The following is a 22141-nucleotide window of genomic DNA, read 5'->3' as shown; positions in this document are numbered from 1 at the left end:
CCGTCTTTTTTTTTCTGGTGCCTAGGGTAGTGCTGGGGGCATAGTAGGGCCTCAACGTGTGTACTTCTTTCATAGAAATTGTACGTATAAAACAGATAAATAAATAAATGCTTTGTTTCAAGAGTGCTCCAGTACTTGATTGAAAGTACCTTGAAGATGCAATCTCAAGTTTTGTTTCCCTCATTTTCTTTGTTCACGGAATCCTGCCTTTGTTTCTGATTCGATGTGACCTATTCCCAGGACCCTGCCCTGAAAACTCAAAACTACAGGTGAATTTCATTTTCCACCCATCTTATTTTACTAATGAGCACACATATGTTGTGTAGTGTATGTTGCATAGTGTGGGCAATATAAGGCTGTAGGCATCAGTGAGGTATCATCCTTGTTCTTAGGGAGTTAATGTGGGAGAGAGATAGATACACAGGCAACTCGTTATCTCTCAAGGCAGAAAGAAAAAGTGTTCTGGTTAAAGTACAAACAAAATGCTGTGTTTGCTGGGGGGAAGGAGTAATGAATTCAAACTGGGAGGATTAGGAACAAGGAAGGAAACTAATATTTACTAAGGGCTTAAAAAGTACCAAAGGCTGGATTGGTGCTATCTTTCTCTCATGCTCTGGGAAGAGGTTGTGTTGAAACCAAGCCCTGGGATGTTTAGCTACTGGGGCCATTTGGGAAGGCACAGGTTCAAGAAGCAAGGCGTCCAGGTCATGCCACCTTTCTACTGTCCCCGAGGGACTGGGACCGCGACGAGAAGAAGCCTCAACTTCAGACGGTTTGGTGGGAAATGGGGCTGGTAAGGGGAAGCTGGTATCAGTTGAAGTGAAGAGGTGGAGGAAGAATTCTAGGGAATGATTAAGAATGTTAGTAAAAATAGGCTTCAGTGTGAGGGGAGGGCAAACAAAGGGAAGGAAAATTAGAAAGGTGAGGCCTGCATTTATGTTGATGGGTATAAATTATGGGGGCAGAAGAGAGCAGGGATTTGGGAGTGGACTGGGACGTTGTGATAAAGACACATGGGAGCAACTGTACAATGGAAAGAATGATTCAGTCCGAAGGTTACAAAGGAAGCCAAGGCCAGTGATTTGTCAGCTTGATTTGTCTGCTTGGGTGCTCAGCGCTCCACTCCACAAATGAGTGGTAGCCAGTCCCTACAGGAGAAGGGAGGAAGTGTTGGTTCATTTGTTAGCTTTCTCTCCCAACTAAACCATCCTCCCCTTGAGCACAGACTGCCCTCAGCACTACACCGTTCCCCAAAGAGCCTGGTATTGGAATGGGCCTGTGGCCGAGTTTTCACAAAATCATAGTTGGTTCATGGCAAGAAGATAAATTTCAGCAGGGTCAAGAGGCTAGTTATGGATTTTTACAGTGTTGTGGAAGTTTAACCTGAAAATTAAGCACAGAGTTACAAAGATTAGAACCATTTGCAACTTGACAATCTAGATTTATTTCTAATGCCATGATTTTACAGAAAGAAAACGGTGTCAATTGATTAACTTCTGCAGTAATTTGTTAGCTTCTCATTCTATTTTCCTGTTTTGACTAATGAAAATGTTTAAAGCTGCATCTTTATGAAGGCAAAGTAGGCCAGGCAGTTTGACTGTCTCAGAATAATTAGAGAATTCTGCATTGTCAGCCAGTGGGATACTTACCTCTCCTGGTGTAGCTTTACAGAACATTTTTTTTCTATTTCCTCTTCCTTCCCTCATTAGTGTCTGTTCCTGAACGAAGCCTAACTCTCCAGAATGCCACTATAAAACATTTTGCAAACATTTATGGGGCTGATCCAGCTGATCTAAATCTATTATTAATTTACAAGTTAGCATGGTAAGAAGACAAATTTTATTCCTATGTGAGATAAGTAGGGGAATTTATAATATTAGGGCTTAAAAATACTTTCCTAACTTACACAAAGGGCTTAATGAGGAAAGGAAAATTTGTGGTAAACATGTTCCCTCAGCCTTTCTGTGTCTGTGATATACATCTATAAATCTATAATCTATAATGCCACTCTTTTCCCCTGAGCTTAGCTATGACATCAGAATCCTCCTTAACATAGCACTGTAAACAGCAAGAGGTTGGGATTTGCATGAAAGATAACTAGACCAGTAATTGCTCGTAAAAGACTGTAAAGTCCTCACGGGTAGGCACCATGTCCAATTCAGGACTTGACATAGAGTAGGTTCTTAATAAATGGTTTTGGGAATGAATGATGAATAGAGAGATGGATGAATTCATGGATACATGAATGAAATTTCATCCCTCCCCTCCAAAAAAAAAAAAACTGGTACGGGAAGGCCTGTAGGATGCTACTCTATGTTGTGGAAAATTCCCTGTGTATCACCATGTGCCTTGTGAACACCAGCTCACCGTGGAAAGGCATACAATAAGTGACATCTAGTGAGGATCTTAGAGATACCGTATTTCCCCCAAAATAAGACCGGGTCTTATATTAATTTTTGCTCCAAAAGACACATTAGGAGTCTTTTCAGGGGATGTCTTATTTTTTCATGTACAACAATCTACATTTATTCAAATACTGTCATGTCATCTTCTTCTGGAACATCGTCATAACATACTAAATGCATCCGTCTGGCTGACCATCTTAACTGGGGCTTATTTTCTGGGTAGGTCTTATTTTGGGGGAAACATGGTATCTAGTGACAAGTTTTCAGTTCTATAGAGATGAAAACAAGATGCAGAGAGGGCATCCATGTGTAGTGCAGGCTCTGGGAGTCACTCTGTCCTATTCCAAACCTTACTAACTCTAAGGCCTAGGCATTTACTTTGTTTTTTCATCTGTAAAATGGGGGTAGTGATGTTGTCACTTTGTGGGTTTTTTGTGAAGCTTAATCAAGATAAGGAATGCAAAGTGCTCAAAAAATGTTAACTTTTCTTCTTTTTCCTGCCTTTCTATTAACAGTAGCTGAAACATCAATGGTACTGTAAGTAGTTTTATATAAGGTTTATCATATTATATTTTGCTGTGTTATTCCCCATATTTTCAATGAATTGAAAACCTTTTAAAACCATCCTCATTTTCAATACGTAGGAACTAAGACAAAGAGAAAATAAGGAATGGATTCTTATTAAACAAGAAATAAAATATTTCCTACGTGGAAAACACAAAATTCCTGAATGTCATGCTCTTTTCTTTGGCTAATCATATCAATTTATAATACATGACATGCTCCTTAAAAAAATATATATTTATAAAAGCTGTCTTTAAAATTTAATTAAAAAGAGAGCTGAATTGTCTTTTAAGAAAAAACTCAGCATCTGCATTATATATTCAAATCTTTAGGTCAGTCATTAGTTGTGGCTGGGGAAAGAGGAAAAATTGTAGTTGGTTTTATGTTGGTTGCCAGGAGACATCCAAAGCAGCAGGAACAGATGAAACAAACAACTCCACTTAGCTGGGAAGGTGGCCTTCAGAAGGGAGCCCTTCATTGGGATGGAAACCTTACAGCTGAATCATCTAATGTCTCCAGACAAGAAAACAGAGTTTAAAACCACATGCTAATAGAAGCAAGGTTAGCCAAAAAGGTTTGGAGAAGTTGCTTTTCTAATGCATTTAAAATGAGGAGTAGAAGCTGCACTCTGTGTCAGTTGCTGTAAACATGGGGGAAGCTTTACACGTTTTTAATCAAGCCAGGTTCAACAGGGTATAAGGAGGGGGTGTTTTAAAATGATTCAGCTGTAGACTCTGCAAATAAACTGTGGAACTAAGGAAGGGTCGGAGTTGAGGGCTTTCATTCCTCACCTGTCGCCTCGAACACTTTGCCTTCTTATTGTATGCCTTGAAATGTACTTTTATAATTTTTGTAATTCTACTGCTAAGTTGGGTTCCTTTTCAAAGGTACCTGTTGAAGGAGAAAAAAAAAGAAAAATGTATAGAAATAGTTGAAGGCTGTTGAAAGAGGTGGAACCATTATGAGTTACAATAATGCTGGACTTGAATTGAATAAGGGGTCACAGCCTGGGCCAGAGAGAACTGAAGGTGAAGACCACCGCACAGCTCTGCTTGAAAACCTATTCAGTGTGAGCGACTTTGTCAAAATACAGAGAGCCTTTGAGGTAAGCATTAATTTTATTTACTACAGACTGAGTTGTTAATGAAGGAGACTAGAATGAAACGAGAGAGATTTTTCTCTTAAAATTGTTTATGTATTTGATGGTTAAAACAGGGAATTGAAAAGAATTGGTCAGGGTTGGATTTAACCCCACAGTACTTTTTATCCCTCTGCTCTTCCAGCCAAATTATGTTATTTAGTACGAAATTGCTGTTGTTGAATATCGTTACCATGGAGGAAGGAAAATTAATTCTTGGAGAAAATTCTTAGAGATCACCATGTTTTCAGATCACAACCAAAAGTTATGGTTGTGAGTGGGGAAAGCCAGATAGAGCTCTAAGGTGACTCCCAGTGATAACGCCCTTGCATGGAGCATGGAAGTAGAACTCTGGAAATGCACATATGTGCCTCCAGTTTGCACAAATTCTCCTTGCCTCATCCCAGCTGACAGCCTTTCAAAGCTGACTGGGCATTTCATTGTCCCGAGATCCATGTGAGGGACCCGTCTCCCACTCTTTTTGTGTATATGGGAGCAATGCCAATGAAAACAAAATTTAAAGTTTTCATTTCAATTCTACATATAAAATAAATCTTATGAATTTTAGCTATAAATAAAGAATTTTCTTCTATTTTAGTTAATTAATTTGGAATTCTGCAGCTATGCATGCACATCAAAATGATGTTTAGTTTCTTATGCATATAGGAAGAAATGCTCTTCTGTGCTATGGAATTTAAGCAGGCGTGAGTCTCCATCCTTTCTATTTCATTATGTTTGCTAAACTATGATCTCGGGGCTTCAGAAGATTCCCCCCTCAGCCCCTTAAGGTGCTTGGGAGTATCCGTGTTAATTTGAAGCAGACATATTTATTTTGAAATATTACCTTGAAATTAATAAAGTATGATGAACTCTAACAATTAACCTGTAATTTGCACCAGTTGTAATCTTTAGTTATCCAAAAAATGAGTTGCTAACCATTGAAAAACTCTGCTCTCCTGTGTTTTGTATAACAAGTTAGATTCTACCTGTTGATAAATTAATGTCCCAATAGTATCAATCATCTATTTATAATAGAATCTATTTTATTTAGTAGCAAAGATATGCTCTGCCCTACACTTTTCTTATTTTACTCTTCATATATTTACTAGTCATCCAACCCTATTTGTCTGAAAGGTTTCAGTGCTGCTCATGTCCATTGCCCCAAAGGAATTTGCCATATTTTGATAGACATAGCAAACGTTTTGACAGGACATTCAGAAAAACGTTAATAGCAGATTATGACAGATTTGACTCTGGAATGAATAGAAATGTGGCAGTTTTGTCGTATGCTAAGGACACAAAGAATTTGAATGCTCAGGTCTATTAATAGCGTTAACATTATAAAGTTGATATGTTAGAGAGTGAACCTGCTACCGAAGGTGGGGTGGGTGTTCTTTTCACACTACTGATTATCTGGAGTAAACACATGTGAAACTGGTCAATTCAATCTCAAGATTTTTTTAACTTAAAACATCTCAAAGGCCAGACCCCTTATTTTGAAATTACCAGTTGGAAAAGCAGGTAGTACTGATGGACCAAAGCATATCAGAGATTGTATTAGGTTGGTGCAAAAGTAAATGTGGTTTTGCAATTATTTTTAACCCTCAAACCGCAACGACTTTTGCATTAACCTAATAGTTCAGAGCTTGCATGAACATCGTTTTTAAGAAGGAAATTGAGCTTTGCAGGTGTGCTTTCCAGAAAAAATGAAGTCCATCCATTTTTAACACACTCAATCCACAGGGAATGGAACAATCCAATGGCCAGTGTGCAACTAGGACTACAAGTTAGGCCTTTGAGCCAACACAATTTCCAAACACAGCGTGGACATCTATAGAAGAATGATACACTAGGCAATTTCAGTGCAGTCCAGTCCACCTCTCATGAGCGTTAGACCCACAGGCTACAGGTGTGGATTGGTGAAAAAGGAAAAATTGCCCTTAGCAGCTATCCTGCAACACAGAACTGTAAAGGCAGTGATTTGTAGTCTAGTCACTGAAAACATGTTCTTAGAAATGCCAAGATTCTGGCACTGCATCCCTTTATCTTTTATTTTATTTTATTTTATATATATATATACAGATTGCTTATTTGGGGCTGAATAGGTGTCAGATATTAGGTGAACTCCACCTCCTTTAATAGCAGTGACAGTACTTAATTGAAAAATGGGAAGTTGGGTCTTTAAGTTGTATAGCAAATATTTGACACATATTTCCAAATGAATATTGCATAGCATGCAAATCTTAGTAGTAACATTTATGAATAAAGTAAGTAATGCTTATGTTTATTGTATGATAGTGCAAATGAGTCAGAATCACTTAGTGTTTAAGAGACAGGAGTCAGACTTCCTGGATTTGAATTCCAGTTTTGCCACTTATAATGTGACTCTGCAAATCACTCAACCTCTTTCAGCCTCAGTTTCCTTTATTTCTAACAGGGGGATAATAGAGTTGTTGTGATAATTAAGTGAGATATTATCTGGAGAGCAGTTGAAAGTGCTTGAAACAGATTAAGTGCTCAATTAACATAGGTATTACATATTCAGTGAGTAGAGGTTAAACCACATGGCCTCCAACATTCTCTTGATTCTAATTCCTAAAAGAAATTAAACTTCTAATAACATAATTATGCTTCTACATTCCTTTTAGTTATGGTAGGAAGTGGAAGCAATAAAAGTTGCAAAGACATAAATTCATATAGAAGAGTAAAAAAAGAGTAATTTTTCCATCTCCAATTTCATATTTTACTAACATGCAAAAGATTTTAATTGATGCCTTGATCCTCTTATTTAGAACAAAAAAAGTTCCATGGGTAGAAGTAGTAGTACACTAACTTGTGAATTTCATTTTCTTTCAAGAGATGGTGTCCAAAAAGCCATATGTCATCTTGAAGGGAGTGAAACTCGTATTATGCATAGAATTATAAAATGGCTGTTATTCAAATTTTCCTGTAGTACTTGCAATGCTTTGAGAAATGACAAGGTCTCTGAATATTCATACTATTTTGATGTCAATTATATTTTACATTTTTCTTGGATACTTTGAAAGCCAGCTATTGTGTCAGGATGGCTGTGGTTTGCTGATTTTATAAGAATGCTGAGAAGTAGAAATTATGGTCCAACAGAAATAGAATGTTAGAAAAGCCCCAATGATACCCGACATACATTAAACTTCTGCCTAGGGCCTTGGTCTATTGGGGTCTGAATATGTCCTTTTTTGGATTCTTCACTATTGACCTCTGCATGCCAGGACATTCTGCTTTTTAATCCTGGATACGTTGCTGCCTATTTGGCCTGAAACTATAGTTTGCCTACATTGCTGGACCCACTGGATTGGGTCCTGCCTTGCCTCTGTCAGCAACTGTGTCTGTGTTATCTCCTGGAACATTCATTCCGGCCCAGGTTATGGTCCCAGAGTCAGGGGCTGGCCTCTCCTGTCTACTCCATGCTGCCATTTGCCCAAGCCCCGCCAAATCTTTAAATAGCTAAAAATGGACTCTCCTAAACCACGTATAAAACATGAAATGTTTATACTCAAAGTAAGAAAGGCCCAAACAGTTCAGTGTAAGAAAGGCATAGCAAAAGTCCTAGCAGGAAGTCTCCAGGGATATTCAGGGGGTCACTCAGAACAAACTTGTCATGGGAGTGAATGGAATCTAAACCCAATGCACTTGTGCTAACTTCATCTCAAAAGACAGAGAAGTTCCAGAGGCAATTCTGTAGGTCTGAAAATTGTGCTTGAGGGGTAATAAAATGATTAAATCCACAGAATTTTTGATATCCTTATGCTTGATTGTCTTTATAAAATTCCCAAGATGCCTGCAAACTGATTCTGCAACAGGGCCTATGAACAAGGCTTATTTGCTCTAACAAGTCAAAGCTGAGGCTTCTAATACCCCACCAGGCAGACTAGGCTCTAAGGAAATGTAGAAAATTGGATTTAGTTCTTTTCTACCTTTCCACTATTTGTCCTTCTTTCTAAACTCTCAGGATTGTCCTCAATTCATTATGGATCCAGTTTTCTCTCGGTCTTCTCATTTCTCATTGTATCATCACTCTCAAGGGACCAAACTTCCTGGATGTGTCTCATGTTCTAGAACTATCCTTGTGTTTTACTTTACTTTATACCCCAGGAATCACCATCCAAAACACATAAATAAAATCATCCATCATGGTTTCATTCATTCTCTTTCCCAGAACCATTAGATTTTGTTTGTCTTTCACAAAATATGAGACAGTCCATAAAGATCATTAAAAAAAAAAATTAGATAACACTGATAGTTAAAAACTCTGTATGTTATGTTACTTAATAAACTTCCAAATAAGAAAACCTTAATTTTTAAAGAATATGCAAACTGAGTGAAATAGCTCACACATGATAGAGGTTTATTTCTTATTCAGACAAAATAGAAAGCAGATATTTCTAATTGGGAGGCAGTTCCAAGTAGGGGTTCAGATACCAGCCTCCTTTTATTTTCTCCTTTCCACTCTTGCTATGCATCAAGCTAGTACGGGAAGAGCATGAAGGAGCAAGCGCATGGGGAAGGTTTTGTGGGCCAGGCTCACATCACAACTGCAAGGGCAACTGAAAAATGTAATCAGGTATGTGCCCAGAAAACAATTTCACCCACAATTCTTAGAGTTTAATGGCAAGGAAATTTCCTTCTTTCCTAGTAAGCCAGCACATTTCATTTTGTAGATTAAGGAGAGTCATGGGCCTAACAGTATTTTGTGTTTTGCTTTAGCTTCCAGGAAGTTCAAAGCTAAATTAAGTGTCCAGTTGATACAACAGTTCTTCACATAGATTTATCAGGAACAATTATCTGCTATTTTCATTATGTGATTCCTGTTCTTTTATCTTTGCTTTAATGGTCTAACCACCTATGAACGTTCTGTTGTAACTGAACTAAAATTCTTCCTGGAAATCAGTGGAGGTAAAAATGATGAATAAAAATTTAATCTTTCAAGTATGTTAAGATTTTATAAAGTACTTCTGTAGGTACCATGTTATTTGATCCTCTCATCAACCAGGGATGTAGGTAGAGCAGACATTTTTATTTCCTATTTACACATAGGAGAATGAAGTTTAAAAGTATTTAATTGAATTGCCGATGGGGCAGACAGAGCCAGGGCTCGGGTGAGCCCATTGCATGGCAGGGCACCCTTTGGACACAAGGCAACCTTCTTTTGGGATGTTGCTCTAAGGAACAGGATTCCAATAGAGTAAGGACTTCACTAACAATGCATTCATGCTAAGTTAATAGCACACGGGCTTGGTGTCCTGGTAACTTGGAATTAATGCATTATCATCAAATCATCGAAAACTCCTACAATAAAATCAATGCAGAGAAAGAATAGAAAAAATAAAAGGAAGAGATAAGAATAGCCCATTGATTTCGTCGTTGTTATTTTTTTCCTTTCTAAAGTCATCTCAGTGGAGACCTGTGAGAAGGTAAACAAGTAAAGCTTAATTTATAACTCTATTATATGGTACAGAGTGCATGCAGCAGCCTCAGTCAATTCATTACCTGCTGAACAAAGGCAGCAGGTCAGAGCATTTCTGGCCCCAACTCCCTTAGTGGAATTAAAAAAAAACACTATTTTTGATGGCAGCTGAAAATCAGTGAGTCTTTGCAGGTCCCTCTCCTCAGCATTAAAGTAATAGTGTGAAGACAAATCTAATACCACTGCAGCTGTCAGAATTGGAAATGATAGAGGACTCTCTGATGGTTTTTATCTGATTTGCTAGAACTCATGGGTGAGGTTAACAAATGATGTCATCACTAAACACAAACGAAGTTGGGTGTCAAGACACGAAAAATTAGTCTTCCTGAATGCTGCTGCCTTTGTGCTGAATTCTGTGACAAGTTCTATCAGCTCCGTGCCTTTTCCAAATTTTCTGTGTGCTTTTGGAACAGGTGTTTATAAAAATTAATCTGGATCAGAGAGGGTGAGAAAGAGTGTTTTGGTGAACAAACATTTTAACCCTGAGCTTCAGCCAGGACTGGAGCAGAGAAGGCAACCAGGAAACTTGTTATAAAGGAGAGAGAGGGAAAACAAAGATTTCTATCGCCATTCATTTGTAGTGCATTGACGTAGCCAGCCAGATCTGCAGACTGCAGCCTACTTTTTAAAATTTCCTGAATATTAAAAAAAAAAAAGACAACCAAAGAACTCTAATTTGTGCCATTTTGACTTCACATTTGTCGCTTATTTCCAAGTATAACATACCCAATGATGACTCAAGACCGCACCAGCTCTGTTGCAAAAAATAGGAGACCTCTGAATTGTCCGTTGGTGATATCTGACTTTTCCCCAGGGCCCTGCCTCACACTTGCTCAGGCCCAACTCCCCCAGGGTCCTTTCTTCCTTCATTATGTCTTACCACTATTTTATGACTATGACTCTCATTAAATCTTGACTCTCTGGGCACTGACATTCTCTGCTGAGGACTACCAGGGACTCCACTTCCCTCTACTTCTTCATCTCCCATGTGTGTACACATTCTTCCCGAATTCTCTCAACACATCTGAGGCCAGGTTGTCACACTGGTCTTGCTCCAGACCTGCATTGTTCAGTGTATTGGCCATTAGCCACATGTAGCTATTTCAATTAAAATGAAATAAAATAAAAATTTAATAAAATAAAATTCAGTTCCTCACAAATGCCAGCCACAATGAAAAGTACTCAGTCACCACGTGTGGTTAGTAACTACCATATTGGATAATACAGATTATAGAACATTTTCATTATCTCAGAAAACCTCATTGGACACTGCTGCTTCTCATGATATCCTACTAAGTTGTTTCACGTCTTCACTTCTGGCCACACTTATATGGCCAAGGGGCTACTCTCAGTCCCTCAGTCCCCCTGGAAACATACCAGACCTCTCATGTCTTTGATCCTGGATGCCAATCTGATTCTTGGCCCCAGAAATACTAGAAAAGATTTTCCTCATAGTAGTCTACAACCTATGTTTCCATGTTCCTTCCCTAGGACTGTAAAGAATGCGAACATCCATTCCTTTCAGGAGAATCCTTACCTCCCTCCTCCAAACCTCTGCCCCTACCCCACAGGTGTTTAGTCTCCATTTATGGTTCCAACAAGTCAGTCACAAAATTATCTGACACTGGGACATTACCCAACTTGTTTCAGTCATGCTGGTCATATTTTAGTTATTTGAATGCTTTAACTATATTTCTGCTTTAGAGCCTGTCAAATGCTGGTGCCTCACTTGGAATATCCCTGCCTCCTTCTGCTCCCTAGTTTCCCAGCTGTCACCCAGTCACTCTTCATGTTTAAATACTACTGTTTCAGGACAGTCTTCTCTCATCACCTGGGCTGGATTAGCACTTAACCACGTTCCTGTTTTCTCTTCTTAGAGCTTACTGTATGTTCTCTTTGTTCTAATAGCAGATGCTCTGATGAAGTCAATGCCATTATTTGTTTAAAGCCAAGTAGAAGGGTCAGGCAGGCAGAGAGAAGTCAGTGTGAGATCCATAGATTCCAGAGGGTGGAGACCATGTGTGCTGGAGGAGAGAGAAGAGTGCCTAAGATGGGACTTTAGGGAAATCCTTCAACGGGGTAGAAAAACTGCTGGCGTTGATACAATAAATAAAGAAGCAGGGTTATTTCCTGGAAGTAGAAGGTAGAGAAGCAAACAACCAGGAAAAGAAGGTGTAGCGAGTCTTATACAATTTCATTCTTTCTTATGATTCCTATTTATTTAACAGTCCCTTTATTATTAAAAAAATGTTGGAATACATTATTCTCCTTGTTAAAAATCCAAGTTACATGTGAAATTCCCTTATTACTATGCCCCACCCTCAACTACTGCACTGCCCTGGTAACTACTCTTAATATTGCATTTTGCAATGTATTTTTATTTATTTCTATCCATATATGCATATACACATGTCACATGTAGCTTTACTTTACATATATTATCATTTTTTATGCATTCAAGGAAGAGTGCCACACAAATAGCTGCTAATCATGGGAAAATATACTCAAATTCATTAGGAATTTGATTTGAAACTTTAGTCAAAAAAGAAGACATCCTTTTTCATTCGTCAGCTTGGCAAAGATTAAAAAGATCAATAATATTTACTGTTGGCAAAGAATCAGGGAAATGGGCACCATTACTAAGATTATAAAATAGCAATTATGAAACTGCAATTCCAGTTCTACAAACTCTCCTAAATAAATTATGACATGCACAGAAAAAAAAAAATATCTATAGATATATATCTATATCCATATCTATATCTATATGTGAATATTCATTGTTCTCAGACAAGAAAAAGCTAAAGGAATTCATCACCACCAAATGAGCATTATAAGAAATGTTAAAGAGACTTCTTTAAGAAGAAGAAGAAAAAAAGATAAAAAATATGAAAAATAAAATGACAATAACGACATATCTATCAACAATTACTTTAAATTTAAATGGATTAAATGCTCCAATCAAAAGGCATAAGGTCACTTTAAGTCACTTTAACTATATTCCTGTGGGACTTTCTGAATGACCCTTTATTGCCATGTCACCCTCTGCCGTCTTACTGTCTCCCACCCTGTCCACCTCCCCTTTCTGCCACTTTTCTCTGCTCCTCTGTCGAATCAAACAACAAAACCAAATCAATAAAAAAATATATCAAATTATTCTCCTTTCATTTACAGCAGCTTGAACTTTTTTCTTTCTTAATTGACGTCTTTCATGTACCTCAAGTTTCACTTTCCAACTAAATGGGAATCTCAAGAAATTTTCTCAAAGATATTTTGGTACCAAACATTAACTTGGTACATCTTTTACCTTATAAGAACTGGCACGAGTCCTCTGAAAGTGTACCTATAGGTTTTCAGTTTTTTTGTACGAGCAGCTTCAGCAGAGGGAAAGGGAAAAAAGCTGGATTGCAGTGGCTTGAATCAATTGGAGGTGATGAAATTGAGACAATGTGTGAACCTGATTCCTTCAAGATGGCTCTTTTACAGGAGGAGAATCATGGGAAGTAGCTAAAAGCAGATGGTAATGTCAAGGGAAGATTTTTAATGATTTAAGTGACTTGATCATGTTTAAAGGCTAATGAAAAAGAGTCAATAGAGAGCAAGAGGACGATGATGGGAAAGATCCGCTGAGATAGTGAAAGAAGGACATATCCAGAAGAGAGGAGCAGTTCTATTCTCACAGGAAGGAAAAGATGCAGGTCAATCTATGTGGGGGAAGCAGAAAATTGAGAAAGTTCCCATCTGATTGATATCTTCTCCTCTTTCTTCTCCTCCTCCTCCTCCCATTCTCCTCTTCATTGTTTCTGTGAATTAGGAGTCAAATTTCTCTGTAGGAGACTCAGACTAAGAATTCAGCAAGAAAACTTGGAAGGTTCCTAGTCATATAGAGGAACTTTTTGAGTTTGGAGAACAGGTATTTATTATAGTGGCACTGATTTCCTCATTTGTGTGATCTTTGCCCATCAGTGTTCAGCGGTCTGGATGTAGGCATGGTGAAGTTGCTTTTCCAGGGCTAGTGTTTTGCTAGATACTTGGGATGAAAGGACGAATGATCAAAGGAATGAACAGAGATTGGTTGAAGTGCTGGATCGTTGATTTGAGAAGGATGCAAGAGCAGGTAGGATCTGAGAATTTGGTGGAAAGGATTTCCCTCTAGAACCTGGCTCGAAATCTTTCTGACATTTTAGTCATTTCATGCTTACTTTATTGATTTAGTGTTCATATGTACATTTTAAGTATAATGTCATAAAGTTTTAGCATTCTAAATAAATAGTTTTTATCAAAACGGCATGAGATCATTTGGGTGTACACATTCCAACCTCATTTTTTTCTGGTTTGTTGGTGAACATGTTATCCTAGAGAAAATGAGGTTTTGTTGAAGTCATGGTGTCAGCATATTTGTAGTGTGATGAAAGTGGTTAGGAACTGGAAGTCCTTGGTTGTAGGCCTATTTCTACCAACAGTGAGCTATGTGACCTCAGAGAAGTCTTTTTAACTCTCTGGGCCTCAGTTTCTTTGTTTTAAATGCAGTGTTTGGTGTAGATTCTCTAAATTTCCTTCCAGCTCTAATATGCATGAAATTTATGCATGCATTGTTTGACTCAGTCTATGGTTTCCAACAAAGGGAAAGCAGTTGATTTTAAAAATGTGTTTAAAAAACAATAAAATGTAATTGTTTTTAAAAATATGTTTTAAAAACAGTTAAAATTATTCTTAAAAACAGTGTATGTTTATCCTTCTGTAATGATATTTCCAAATGATGCTCAATGAAGCTTAATTGTGTCTCACCTACACAATTCCTCTGGCCAAGCTCAGCCCCTCAAGTTTCTAGTGTAGGCACAACAGATGATGGTGATAAACATAATTTAGGTATAAAGGATAAGATCAAAAACTTCCACCCAGAGAAAACTGATATGGACAATTACATGTCAGGGATTATGATCATCTTTATTTAAAATGTAAAGATAGATTTATTAATTTTTTTTCCCTGCAGCTGCAATTCAATTCTAATTTACCAGTTGATAGAAAATCAGAGTATTGACAATTTGGTTCAGGAAAGTTTAGTTCCAAACTTAAATTCAGTATAGGTATTTCAAGGCTTGTGCTTTTGTTAGCCACAAAATTGTAACTCCATTCAGATCGGTGAGCTTTTGAGTCATTGATATAGTGTTAATGAAAATTGAAACCAGCTAAAATCCACTGAAGCAAGAAAAAAGAGCAAAACGAACCTTGGCTGGTAGACTAGTCTCTTCTGTTCTGTAGTTCAATCTCTCATGAATGTTCATTGGTAGGTGAAAATTGCAGGGGGTGATATAAACTGATGCATCTGTTTTGAAATAACATCTAATCTTCTGCTCCAGAACATGTTCACAGGGTTTGACAGCAAACCCTAATACATATTCATAACTAATATGCTTCGTAACCAAGGGAAATTGAGGCAAGTGAAACAGAATGAAGCATGAAAAGCAGCATGTTAATTTTTAATTTAATTAGGGAGATAGGGGGAAAGAACACATTTTGATAGTGCATACTAATTCAGCTGTCATGAGACATTACCCCCAAATCATGCCAAATATTTGGCAGAAGAAATGTTTTTGGTGAAGTGCTTGATAAAATTAGCAGATTCTGGAAAAACAAGCAACTGAGGTCCTATTAAAAATTATTTTTCATGTGGAGAAAAAGCATTGCAGAATTCTAATGATCTGAAGTAAAAGAAAAATAAAAGCTTTCAAACTAAGGAAAATGGTCCGTACAAGATTTCTGTGTATGGAATGTTTCTGACATGTTTAAAAGTTAAATTACATTTGAAATTGGAAAATGCACAGTAATTAGTATGATTCTTGTGATCTTGTTACTTTTGGTACCTAGAACCATGTGTCATTCACTGTGACCAGCACAGCAAGACCCACTGAAGTAAAGAGCATAGATCTTGTCTTTCTTGTTCAAAGCTGGTGCTGAGTGCTTAGAATAATAGTATTTGGAATGGAGCAGGCACTTAATGTTTGTTAAACGAATGAATAAATAAAACTAACCCATGTTACCTTGTGTGATATACATACATGCTCAGTGTACATTTATTAATTGAATAGATCAATGGATGGGTGGCTGGCTGGAAATGTTTCTCTAAGTGGCTTACAACTCACCATTTGACATTAATTTGCAGGATCTGGAAGGAAATACTAACCAACGGATAAGGGCAGTGATCCTTGGGTCAGTGACATGTGAATATGCTATCAGCTTTGGCAGAGGAGAAAATACCCACATTTCTGATCAAATTGAATTGTATGCTCTCCATAGTTTTTAACTGGGACTTGTATTCTTGTCTTGGGCAAATTCTTATTTACAGACTTGAAGAAGACATTTTTTCTTTCCTCATTTCCTTATAAAATATTGCTATAAGAGAAAGTTAAGGAAAAAACAAACACAAATAACATTTCTAACCATTTGCAGATTTTGAGAGCATTAAGTATCTTTAGAAATGCATTGCACTGTTTTACCAGAAAGTATGTAAATGTTTAGGCTTACTAGAACTATTTTTTAGCAACCAACTGGTGAGTCATATAAAGAATGAGAATACCACAGCTTGGTGAGGTCTTGGGTATAGGCAATCTTTGTATTTTGTTGAGAGAAATGTAAATTTGTTCAACCATCGTTGTAGGAGGATTTGACAAGACATATCAAAAACTTTAAGAATGTGTAAATTATTTGACTCAGCAATTCTGCTTCTAGGGATTTTCCCTCGGGAAATAATTGGACAACTGGGCAAAGATGAATGTGTAGAGATGTTTTGCTGCCAGGTTGTTTATATAAAACAGCAAAGCATTGGGAAAAATTGAAATCTTAATAATAGGGAGCTGTAAATTGTAAGTCTTCTCTGTAGAATATTGTGCAGCCATTAAAATTATGTTAAAGACCAGTGTACGCTGTACAAGGCATAGCTTCATGACATGATCTAAAGAGAAAAGCAGTAATCAAAGATATGTATATCATGATACCATTTGGTAAATAATACGCAGATATTTCTATTTATGCATAGAAAAAAAATATGAAAGGCTGGTGGAGGATGGTAATTTGGGGCTTTTCTATATCTTGTATTTTCTTTAGTAAAAACATAGATCATTTTGTGCAAAAATAAGTAATTTAAAAAATGTGTTCAAACACTCACACATTGCTAATTAAAAGTGCATGATCTCTTCTTTGTGAAGAAAAAAAGGTTGTCAAGTTTCTTATAAAGGGTATATTTTTGGAAATTTGCACTTAGATTTAGTGCTCAGTTTTCCTATAAATTACAGGAAAATCCAAGTCTGATAAAACTCAAAAGCTGAAGGGAATTCTACAGAGTTCATTTTTGTTTTTGTTTTGTTTGTTTTTAATAAATAGGCAGCTCACTAGACTTACTGTAGCTGCAGAAAAGCCTCTCTAGGTAAAAGGAAATGATTTTTAGAATATTCTTTGAAAGGGTTCAGGGAGACAGGAAAATTTCTAAAGGTCTAAAGATGTGCCTACTGAGATAATCAGCCAGATATTCTGAATATATTACCTTTCTTGGAAGAAATATTGGAAGAAATAACATTATTTTCTTACTCAAAAGTTAAATAGACATAGCAAAATAAATTTACAAACATTATCTTAGGAAGGGCTGAATGAGAATGTGTTTTCTAATGCATCATACATTTTTTGCTTTTATTAGAAATGGAGTTCTAAGCGACACAGGGGTACTTATTTTTATCTCAAAAATACCAGACTGAGAGTCTTGACTAATAGAAGTGAAAGGGCATACTTTAAAACACTGTTAGGTCATTTTTATTTGGTAGGTATACATTCAAATTGGAACAAAATGCTTATGAGAAGAAAATTTTATTAAAGCTATACTCATTGCATTTTCAATACTAAGCTATGTGCTTATTTGAAATACAGATGATTTTCATTGTCCATGGATTCTGTATTTGTGAATTTGCCTACTTGCTAAAATTTATTTGTAACCCCAAAATCAATACTTAAGGCACCTCCATAGTCATTCACAGACTTGTACATACAGAGTGGCAAAAATTTTGTCTTCCAATGTGCATATTCCAGGCTGAGGTCTAACAAGATGACACCGCCTTCTAATCCAGCTCTCTTACTATAAACAAGTGTCCTATTTGTGGTCCACTTAGAGCCAATTTTTTTTTTTTTTTTGCATTTTGCGCCTTTGTTTGGTGATTCCACTCTTTAAAATGGCCCCCAAGAGAGGTGGTAAAGTTCTGTCTGGTGTTCCTGAGTGCAGGAAGGCTGAGACGTGTCTTATGGAGAAAATACGAGTGTTTGATAAACTTCCTTAACTCGTGAGTTATAGTGCTGTTGGCCATGAATTCAACGTTAATGAACGAACAATATATATATTAAATAAGGTATCTTTCAACAGAAACACACATAAAACAAAATAATGAATTGATCAGTTGATGAAAATACCATGACCAGAGGCTCAAAGAAACCTTTCCCCAAGGAGCAATGATTCAGTATCTGCTAGTTTAATGTTTGTAGAGACCTTATAGAATACAACTACCATGAATAACAAAAATCAACTGTATATGGTTTCAGTGTTCTTTGTGAATATTTACAGAAGTGGACTTCTTGCCCTTGGTTTAAAGTTTCACTGTGGTACAATTTTACTGGCTATGCTCAACTTTCTTCAGGGATTCACCCATTTTATGTAAATCACCGTATTAATTTCCTACTGATGTTATAACAAACTTAGTAGCTTAAAACACACAACTTTATTACCTTACGGTTCTTGAGGTCAGAAGTTTCCAAATGGGTTTTACGGGGCCAAAATGGAGGTGGGGTGAGAATTGTCTTCCTTCTGGAGGCTGTAGGGGAGAATGTTTGTGTGCCTTTTTCAACTTCTAGAAGCTGCCTGCATTCGTTGGAGCATAGTCCTGCATCACTCTGCTTCTGTCATCATATTAAATCTTTGACTCTCCCACACCCCTCTTCCAGTTATAAGGATGTTGTTATTGAGAATGTCAGCTTGTAGCCCTATCAACTCAATCATTTGCCCCCCAGCCCAAATTCATTTAAGTATAGTACTGTTATAAAGTCAAAGATACTTTTCACTGTATCACAACGCTCTGATACTTAGGATGCTTTCACTTTTGTCTTGTTTTTATTCCTGTTTGTAGTCCCCAGAGCCAACTCAAACCATTTGTATGTCCAGAGAAGAGTTTATGCAGAGGATGACAGAGATTGTTGGTTGGGGCACAAAGGAAGAATATGGGGAGCTCTTTGACAAAGTGGATGTGGCCCAAGATGGATTCATTAATTGGGACAAGTTGACTTCGTTTATACTGTTAGCACTTTCTGAGAATTATGAACGAGCAAAGGCAACTGTGGTTCCCCAGTGGAAAGACCTTGAATTCCTCCCAGTGAAACACAAAGACACCATTCAAAAAGTAATTTTCTTAAAAAGTTCAAGTCGTTATCTGACCATCAGTAAGGAAGGTTTATTAGGAATCTGGGGAGAGAATTTAAAGCTGCAAGAAACACTTCCCATCACTTCAGATGCCACCAAGCTTAAACACCTGTGGGTGACAAGTCTGGTTTCACTGGAAAATGTAAACAAGGTACAACATCTTTATAAAATAAATTTACTGCTTGTAAAAGGGGAAAAATTATGGGACAGGGCTCCAGATCAATACCAAGTATAACACTAGCAGTGACAAAGAGCGGCTTTATTCTTCTGTGCCTTTTACCTGACCTGGAGGGAATGCAAGTACAGCCAAGGGAGCTACTCGATGTCCCAAGCTTTCTCTTCTGTGCCTTTAAATGACACGGCTGATACTGACTCAGGTTGTTGGCTCTGTCCCAAATGTGGCCATGCTGCATTACTAGCTAATAAGACCTTTACGACTGGATAGTTTACAGCAGAATCATGGATCTATATGCAGAGCTGAGAGGCTTTAACAGTGCATGGCACAGCTGAGTGCAATTACAGAGCACTGCTTGTCTGATTTTGATGATTTTGACCACTGTACTAATCGGTTTCTTAATTCCGATGGGTAGGGCCCATTCAGCCCAAATATCCTCATATAATTATACCCTATGAGCAAGATAACTTACTGAAAGAAAAATCAATTTGTGAGGGAAGGGTGCCACTTAAAGAATTCATATTCTTAGTATTTTATATTAACCAGATGATAAGTTTCACTTTGAAAAAATTTAAACACACCTACAAACAGGGATAACAGTACGAAGAACCAGTATCCACCCTTGACCATTTTCCAAGTCACAGCAAATCTTCTTTCATCTATATATTCCCTTTGTTGAAATCAAAAGCAACAATCATTTAATCTATAAATATTTGGTAGTTCTAAAATATGTCTCTTCTTAGCATAACCATAATGCCACTATCACATTTAATATAAATAGCAGTAATTCCTTAATATCATCAAATATTCAGTCATGTACATATTTCCTTATGATTTTTAACAGTTTATTGTTCGTTTGAACCAAGATCTGAAAAAAGTCCAAACATTGTGAAAAGTCTTTATGTCTCTTTTGACCTCTTTTGATTTTCCTCCATCTTTTCTTTATTCTTGCATTTGTTGTTGTTGTTGCTGTTGATTTTTTAATTAAAGGAACTCGGTCTTTGTCCTTTAAATTTTCCCACAGTCTTGATTTTGCAGATTGTATTTATATGGGGTTGTTTAACATGTCTACTGGTTCTTTGTATTTCCAGTAAATCAGTAGTCAAGTCTAAAGTCTCGGTGTTCCTAAATCAGGAGGAACAAAATGCTTGGTTCTCTCTCTTCTTGGAATGTTAACAGTTACTGCTGATTATTCCTAGATTCATCAGTTTATTAAGGATTGCAAGATGATGACGTTCTAATTTCATCATTTCTTCTTCCTTTATAAGCTGGAATACTTCTATTAAAAAAATCCCCTTGTCAATTATTTAGCTATCATGTAGTATAAATTGTATTACAAATAGTAATTTATTACAGAATAAATGACTACTTTTATTTACTAGTATTCAAAATTATCAGCTGGTTTTCTAAGATCCTCTAAGGAGAAAAAATGAGTACTCTTATCATTATTGTTATCAATTTCACTATAAACACATGGGTTTAAAAAAATTGAATTGTGTCTATCCATTGAGTTTTTATCCCATCCCACAAATTGTACTATCTTTGGACAGTGGAACGAATATAAGTCAGCTTCTGAGTCTGTTTTAATATAGCCCTAACAGTCTTTGAAAACTTCTTTGCTTTCTGGTATGACAAAATGTTCCAGGACTATCTTGTATATTTATTATGCAAGATCCAGAATCAGCCATTTCTCCAGAGAGCCAGTTTCTTTTTAGTTGGTGCTCTACTGCCTGGAACCATAAAGAAGCATCATCATCATCAGCTTACTATGTGATATGGCCTGCTCTGTTAATCCTCTCAAGATTGCCGTGAAGTGAATAGTATTCCCACTTCAAGAATCAGAGATTGAGCAAGGAGAGGTTGTGAAATTTGCCTGATGTTACACAGAATGTAATCAGTGTTGCAAGATTTGTGAATGGAAGCAGCCTGATTTCAGAACCTGTGCTTTTTTAGTCTTTGTTGCCTCCATCGTGGCACAGACTTCTTGCAAAGGGTCTGGTGTTACTGCTTAACTGATATGGATTAAAAGATAGCTCTAGTCCAGATTTTTTTTTTTATATCTGTGTGCAGCATTCTGTTGTTATCATGTAATGTTTGTGTTGCTATATTATGTAATGATTATGTTGTGCTTTTTCTTCTTTCCAGGACTGATAATTAAATATTAGACTTTCCTTTGCACTTATTCAACATAAAAGCTTAAGGGGTGTTGCTCTCTTCTTTTTAAAAACAGCTTTATTGAAGTATAATTACACAAAAATATACTGCACATGTTAAAAGTATCCAAATGAATACATTTTAATACATTTGTATACCTGTGAAAAACCAAGAGTACAGTGAAGATAATGAACAGTTTCATCACCCCCAAAAGTTTCCTTGTGCCCTATTGTAATCCCCGATCCAACCAACTCCCTTCCTTCCTTGTCAGGTAACGAATGATCTGCTTTTTGTCACTAGAGATTGGTTTGCATTTTCTAGACTTTTTCATAATTGACATCATACAATGTGTGCTCCTTTTTTGTCTGACTTCTTTAACTTGGCATACTATTTTTGGATACATCCATATTGTTGGATATGTCAGTAATTTATCTTTATATTGTTGTGTATGGATATAGCGTATCTTCACCAGTATTTGGTATGATCAGGTGTTTTGTTTCTCTTAATTTGAGCCATTTTAATAGGTTTGTATTTTATAATATTGTGGTTTTAATTCACATTTCCCTAAAGGCTAATAATATTGAGGATATTTTCATGTACGGATTTACTACCTGTATATCTTCTTTAGTGAAGTCTGTTCAAATGTTTTACTAATATTTTTTTGAGTTTATTTTGTTATTTATTGTTGGCTTTTGGGAGTTCTTTATAGATTCTGGGTATATACATTTATCAAATGGATACTTGATCAATA

At 36.8% G+C, this 22141-nt stretch overlaps 1 protein-coding gene across 6 annotated transcripts in view; it reads left to right on the top strand.

Moving 5' to 3' along the window:
* Positions 1–629: 629 nt before the first annotated feature.
* LOC109449507 (serpin I2) overlaps positions 630–22141 on the top strand; it is a 161162-nt gene continuing 139650 nt past the window's right edge. The window contains exons 1-5 of one of the 6 annotated variants that reach the window (XM_019735864.2): positions 662–772; positions 1710–1824; positions 2921–2942; positions 3857–4074; positions 18772–19212. In XM_019735864.2, coding sequence (XP_019591423.2) covers positions 3931–4074; positions 18772–19212 — 585 coding nt within the window. In that variant the 5' untranslated portion in view covers positions 662–772; positions 1710–1824; positions 2921–2942; positions 3857–3930. Of the gene's footprint in view, positions 1825–2920; positions 2943–3305; positions 4075–18771; positions 19213–22141 lie in introns of those variants that run through there. The other 5 variants (XM_074327418.1, XM_074327410.1, XM_074327411.1 and 2 more) reach the window with 5 other exon arrangements.

Source organism: Rhinolophus sinicus, linkage group LG01, assembly GCF_036562045.2.
Source record: "Rhinolophus sinicus isolate RSC01 linkage group LG01, ASM3656204v1, whole genome shotgun sequence".
Lineage (NCBI taxonomy): Eukaryota > Metazoa > Chordata > Mammalia > Chiroptera > Rhinolophidae > Rhinolophus > Rhinolophus sinicus.
This window is presented reverse-complemented; position numbering and strand designations above follow the sequence as displayed.